Genomic DNA, 6,000 nt, shown 5'->3' on the forward strand with positions numbered 1-6,000 from the left:
TGCAGTCACATGCCACTGCATCCCTTCCTCACTGTGGGAGCCCAGCGGAAAGCTCCCCTCATAGGTCTGTGCCCTCATCTACCTCTCCCACAGCCTGGCTCATCAGGGAGCAGCCTTCCCTCAGCAGCGCCCGCTCCCTGGCCCTGTGACCCTTCTGCTGCTTCTCCTCCCGAACCCTGCGCCCCACCGTCTGCCCAGGCTGCACCGGGAGGTGTCCTTTGTAACACAGCACTGCACAGCGGTGCTAGACCGGGGCAGGAATAAAATCCCTCCCAGGGCCGTCACTCTGGGAGCTCAGCTTGAGACCCAGGCAGCGACACGCCGGCTCCCTCGTGTGGGTGGCAAACCCAACACCACTCACAAGGGAAGCCCCCCATGGCCTGCGGAGCCGTCCCCGGGAGGGGCTGTGGGGAGCCCAGAGGAGGTTGCAGCCCATCCAGGAGGCATTGCTCTAAGCTCCACCACCAGTTCCAGGCCACATGAAGCTTGTGGCTCTAGCAAGTCCCTGCTTTCTCAGCCATCGCCCACAGGCAGGGGCGCTGTGGAGTCTGCTCCTCCCTCCCGCCTGCTGTGGGGAAGGGCAGGCCGGCCCGCACGGCCCACTCGCTCCCGCCTGGCTCGCGGTTCCCATTTGTTTCCGTTCCTTCCCCGCGGAACTGCTCGGCCTCACCAGCGAGGCCTGTGGGATGGTGCCCATGTACCAGCCTGGCGGTGCCCCGGCCCTGCAGACTTGCCAAGGACCTGGGCTTCTCCAAGCTGCCGAGCAGAGACCATCTGGCTTCAGAGAGGAGTGCAGCTTGCAGGAATGCAGGCCTTAATCTAGCTGCTTGTTGAATTATTCAGAGACGGCATTAACTTATAAATGAGTGTGTTTGACTGATTTTGTGGTTGATGTACAGATAAATTCTAATGAAAGACAGCTACAAGATTTTCAATTATTAATTAGACTGCCACTTAACAAAGCCTGCTTGGCACTCTATTTCCTTGCTTAACAAGACACAAACTTTCAGGATAGGTTCTGCGTTAGCCCCGAGGCCGTTGATTTGCATTTTGTTTTCCTAGCTCTGAAAATGAGAGCGATAGATCTTGACCTTAACAGGCCAGGCCCGGTGAAATGGGACCAGCGCTTCCTTCCAGCTCCACCCAGCCCGCTCCCATGTCCCCGCCCCTTGTCAGGCCAGCCCAGCGCTTCCTCGTCCCCAGCACCGCCTGGGCGTGGAGGGGCTGGAAACCAGGCCGGCTGCTGCTTCTCAGCTCCGAGCAGCGTCCGCAGCCCCGGCACGCTCGGGATTCGCGACAAGTTGTGTTTCCTGCCGGGCTGTGTTGGCAGGGAGGCTGCCCGCCAGGGAGCGCAGCGCACGGAGCGCCTGGCCCGGGGCATCAACACGCTGCTTCGGACTAACAGGCGGCCCCGGCGCACGTGGCAGGCAGCGCGCCCCAAGGGCCCCGCTGCAAGGTGACCTTAGTGCCCAGCCAGGAGCCCTCCCCGCGGGCCCCCGGGCGGGCCCTGAGCCCTTTACTCCGGCTCGCCCCTCGCGGATACAGCGCCTCGAGGGGCAGGCCGAACCCCGCCTGATCTGAGCCCCGCAGGCCCGGCGAGCGGGGAAGGGCTCGGGCCCCCAGCGCGGGCTGCTGTGCCGGGGCCAGCTGCAGCTCGGACCTTCCGGGGGGGGGGGGGGGCGCAGAGCCGCAGCCACTGGAAACGCCCCGTGGCCGGGTTCTGCGCCTCCGGGCTCGGCGCAGACACGGGCCAGCTCCCGGCCTGCCCCAGGACTCGGCGGCCCTGCGGGTGTGAGCGGAGTGGGCTTTGCCTTCCTCCCTAGGGGCAGGGACGTCGGGAAGTTCGCTGCCCCGATAACCGCAGGTCTCAGCGGCGCAACGGGGCGCTCGGGCCCGGGGCTCTCTCGGGACAAGGGGACTGGAGCTTTCCCCTTGAAAACCGCCCAACTTCAGCGGAGGGGCCCCAGCTCCCTGCCGGCCCCAGAAGCCCGCTGCACGAGCTTCTCTTGCCTGCTCCTGGGCCACCGCAGGGACCCAGCTCCCCTTCCCCTCTGGGACAGCCCGAGCTCCGGCGGGCCTCGCCCAGCGCCCGGGGAATGACATCACCGCGGCTCCCGGGGGAAGGCGCATCTCCGGGGCGTGCCCGGCAGGTGCGGAGCAGCCCGGCTCCCGGCGCCGCGGGGGTTAACGAGCCGAGCCCCGGCTCTCCAGCCTTTGGAAAATTAATGAGCTACCTTGGCAAGCCCTGTAATCCCGCTCTGGGGCGGGAGAGATTGATTCTGCGCCGGCCTCCCAGGGGGCTCGGCTCCGAGCACTGAGCGCGGGGCCGGGCCGGGCGCGGCGGGGCGGAGCTGGGGGCGGCGGGGATCCCCCACAGCGGGGCACGAGCCGAGCCGGCGAGTCCCAGGTCCCAGCTCGGTCCCGTGAGCCCCCGTCCCCCCAACTCTTCCTGGCGTTAAAGTTTGGGGTTGGGGCGCCTGCACCGGCCGGGCGCCGCGGGACCCGCGCGCAGCACCCTGGACAGCGGAGCCCGGCGCGTCCCGCCCGCTCCTGCAGCTGCTCCAAGTTTGGCGACGCCGAACCAAGTGCCCATGTTGCGGCGCCGCGGGCGGGCGCCAGGCGCAGGGTCCGGCCCCTCCGGAGCGCGCTGCCCGGCTCCGCGCAGCCCCTGCCCAGCCCCGGCGGGACTCACCTTTGCGGAGCATCTTGGGGCCGGTGCCCGGGAAGGACGCGGCGAAAACTCCCGGCGGCGCGGCGCGCTCAGAGTCCCGGGCCGGTCTGCGGGCGGCGGCTAATCCGAGAGCTCGGGGCTGGATCGCGGGGCAGCTGCCCGGGCAGGGGCATCGCGGGCGGCAGCGGAGCCGGAGTCCGGGCCGCGCAGCGCATCGACTGCCTCGCTCGGTCCCGCCCTGTGCCAGGCGCCGCTGCCCTCGGCGGCTTTTAGGGGGAGCCGCCCCCCTTTGGGCTGGGAGCCGCGGCCGCCCCCACCCTTCGCGCTGCGCCTATAAAGGGCGGCTCGGCGCGGCGGTGTCTTTCCCCGCGCTGCAGCCGCGGCGCCTGGGCAGGGCTGGGCTGGGCTGGGCTGGGCTAGCCCGGCCTCTCCCGCGCTCCCCGCCCCGCTCCCCGCGCTCCCGCCTCCCGGCCAGCGGCTGGGAAAGTGCCGAGCTCCGCGCCCGCCGCCCCGGCCCCTCCTCGACTCCGCCCCGCCCCTGCCCGGGGGGCTCGGACCCGGACCCGCCTCGCCTCTGCCCGTGGGGGGCTCAGACCCGGACCCTGCCCGGGGGGGCTCGGACCCGGACCCGCCTCGCCCCTGCCCGGGGGGCTCAGACCCAGACCCTGCCCGGGGGGGCTCGGACCCGGACCCGCCTCGCCCCTGCCCGTGGGGGGCTCAGACCCGGACCCGGCCCGGGGGGGGGCTCAGACCCGGACCCTGCCCGGGGGGGGGCTCAGACCCGGACCCGCCTCGCCCCTGCCCGTGGGGGGCTCAGACCTGGACCCTGCCCGGGGGGGAGGCTCAGACCCGGACCCTGCCCGGGGGAGGCTCAGACCCGGACACTGCCCGGGGGGGGCTCAGACCCGGACCCGCCTCGCCCCTGCCCGTGGGGGGCTCAGACCTGGACCCTGCCCGGGGGGGAGGCTCAGACCCGGACCCTGCCGGGGGGGCTCAGACCCGGACCCGCCTCGCCCCTGCCCGGGGGGGGACTCAGACCCGGACCCTGCCCGGGGGGGAGCTCAGACCCGGACCCGCCTCGCCCCTGCCCGTGGGGGGCTCAGACCCGGACCCTGCCCGGGGGAGGCTCAGACCCGGACCCTGCCCGGGGGGGGCTCAGACCCGGACCCGCCTCGCCCCTGCCCGTGGGGGGCTCAGACCCGGACCCTGCCCGGCGGGCTCAGACCCGGACCCTGCCCGGGGGGGGCTCAGACCCGGACCCTGCCCGGGGGGGGCTCAGACCCGGACCCGCCTCGCCCCTGCCCGGGGGGGGCTCAGACCCGGACCCTGCCCGGCGGGCTCAGACCCGGACCCTGCCCGGGGGGGGGCTCAGACCCGGACCCTGCCCGGGGGGGGCTCGGACCCGGACCCTGCCCGGCGGGCTCAGACCCGGACCCTGCCTGGGGGGGGCTCAGACCCGGACCCGCCTCGCCCCTGCCCGGGGGGGGCTCAGACCCGGACCCTGCCCGGCGGGCTCAGACCCGGACCCTGCCCGGGGGGGGGCTCAGACCCGGACCCTGCCCGGGGGGGGCTCGGACCCGGACCCTGCCCGGCGGGCTCAGACCCGGACCCTGCCCGGGGGGGGCTCGGACCCGGACCCTGCCCGGCGGGCTCAGACCCGGACCCTGCCCGGGGGGGGCTCGGACCCGGACCCTGCCCGGGGGGGGGCTCAGACCCGGACCCTGCCCGGGGGGGGGGCTCGGACCCGCCCCTGTCCCGCAGACCCCCGGCCCGGCCCTGCATCCACCTGCCCTATGGGGGCGGCGCTGCCTCTGGCTGCCCCACGCGGGAGCTTGAGGAGGCAGGTGCCCCCGGCCCGGCCCCGAGTCCCCGCGCTCAGGCCATCGGCCCCCGCGAGCCTAGCGAGCCCAGCCCCGGGCTCGGCGGGGTCAGGGGCGGCCGCTGCTCGCTGACAGACAGCTGCTGTAGCTATGGCAACGGGCCGACGAGACCCTCTCCTCATCGCTATGACAACGCCAGGAGCCAACTCCCCGGGCGCGCAGGATGCGCTGGCGCGCGCCGGGTCCTTTGCGCGGGGGCACCGGGAGCCTGGGCGCCCCCACCCCGTCCCGCTGGCAGCCCCCCCGGGACTCCCCAGGAGCTGCCCCGGGCCCCGCCTCCCCGTGGCCGCAGCGGGGCTCGGTGCCGGTGGGGCGGCCCCGCAGAGCGAGCGGGCTGCGTGTCCCGGGAGTCCCGGCACCGCGCAGTGTGGCCCCGCTGGGCCCCGCCCCCTGCCCGGGCCTGTCTGCTTCCTCCGCAGAGGCCGGCTCGCTTGCGGGGACCGGACGGGGCCGGCCAGGCGGCTGTTCCGCAGGCCTGTGCCAGCCCAGGTGCCACGGGCGGGGGCTGGGCCCCGAGCTGGTTGACGCCACCGGCCCCTCGTTGAAAGTGTTTCATCCCCTGCTGCTGGCTGTACGATCACGGCTCTACCCCCGCTGGCCCACGGGCAGGGCCCCAGTTTACTGGTGCTGCCTAGGCCCTGGCTTCCTCCTCCCTTGTCCTTTGCCCCTTCCCAGGCAGGTGTGAGAGGGCAGCAGCCCGGGGGTGAGTGGTGACAGCGCAGGGCAGGGCGCCTTGGGCCAGGCAGCGTCCCGCCCGCGCTGCACCGAGCACTGGGCAAGCTGGCGGAAGCCAAGAGGGGGGCGCACGGCGGAGCCCCTCTCTCTGCCGAGCTGCCCTCCAGGGGAGGCAGGCACAGGCGGAAATGGAGCCTGTTTAGCTTTCAGAGAAGGAGCCAGGGGGCTGGTTTCAAGCAGCTGGGGATCCGCTGTGCTCCATGCCCAGGGAAGGCAGGGCCCGCAATGGGCCTGAGCTGCAGGTTGGCAGGAGGGACAGGTCTGACCCCAGGGCCATGGCACTCTGCGGCCTGTGGACGCTCAGCCCCAGGCTGGACAAAGGGGTCAGGCCAGCCTGGCTGTCTGGGGCCCTGCCGATGGCTCAAAGTCCTGCCCAGCCCCTGTGATGTGAGGCTCCTGTTCTTGCCACCCCCCTGGGAACACTTCCAAAGAGGGAGCAGCCCAGGGACTGTGCCAAGCCCTCCACAGGCCTGGGGGGGGCACTGGTAGGAGGGTGTGAAATGGGGGTGGGAGCGGAGCCCACGCCTGCCAAAGTCTGTCCAGAGGGAGGCAGACACTGGTTACTCAGACGCTGAGTAAGAGGGGGCCAGGGGAGGGGAGCGTGTCGTGCAGCTGTCACTCAGCCTGTGTGGGGGAGGGAGGGGCTGGTGTGAGGCGTTTGGAATCAGATGGCAGAGCAGAGCTGGCCAAACGCAGCGGTGAGGGGCCTGTGTG

At 72.5% G+C, this 6,000-nt stretch overlaps 1 protein-coding gene across 1 annotated transcript in view; it reads right to left on the bottom strand.

Annotated features, from left to right (window-relative positions):
- RTN4RL1 (reticulon 4 receptor like 1) overlaps positions 1 to 3,400 on the bottom strand; it is a 61,364-nt gene extending 57,964 nt beyond the window's left edge. The window contains exon 1 of the mRNA XM_075904469.2: positions 2,693 to 3,400. Within this exon, the coding sequence (XP_075760584.1) occupies positions 2,693 to 2,705 (13 nt within the window). The 5' untranslated portion in view covers positions 2,706 to 3,400. The remainder of the gene's footprint in view (positions 1 to 2,692) is intronic.
- Between the last annotated feature and the right edge of the window lie 2,600 nt (positions 3,401 to 6,000).

The sequence above is a fragment of the Pelodiscus sinensis genome, chromosome 21 (assembly GCF_052426305.1).
Source record: "Pelodiscus sinensis isolate ZL-2025 chromosome 21, ASM5242630v1, whole genome shotgun sequence".
NCBI lineage: Eukaryota > Metazoa > Chordata > Testudines > Trionychidae > Pelodiscus > Pelodiscus sinensis.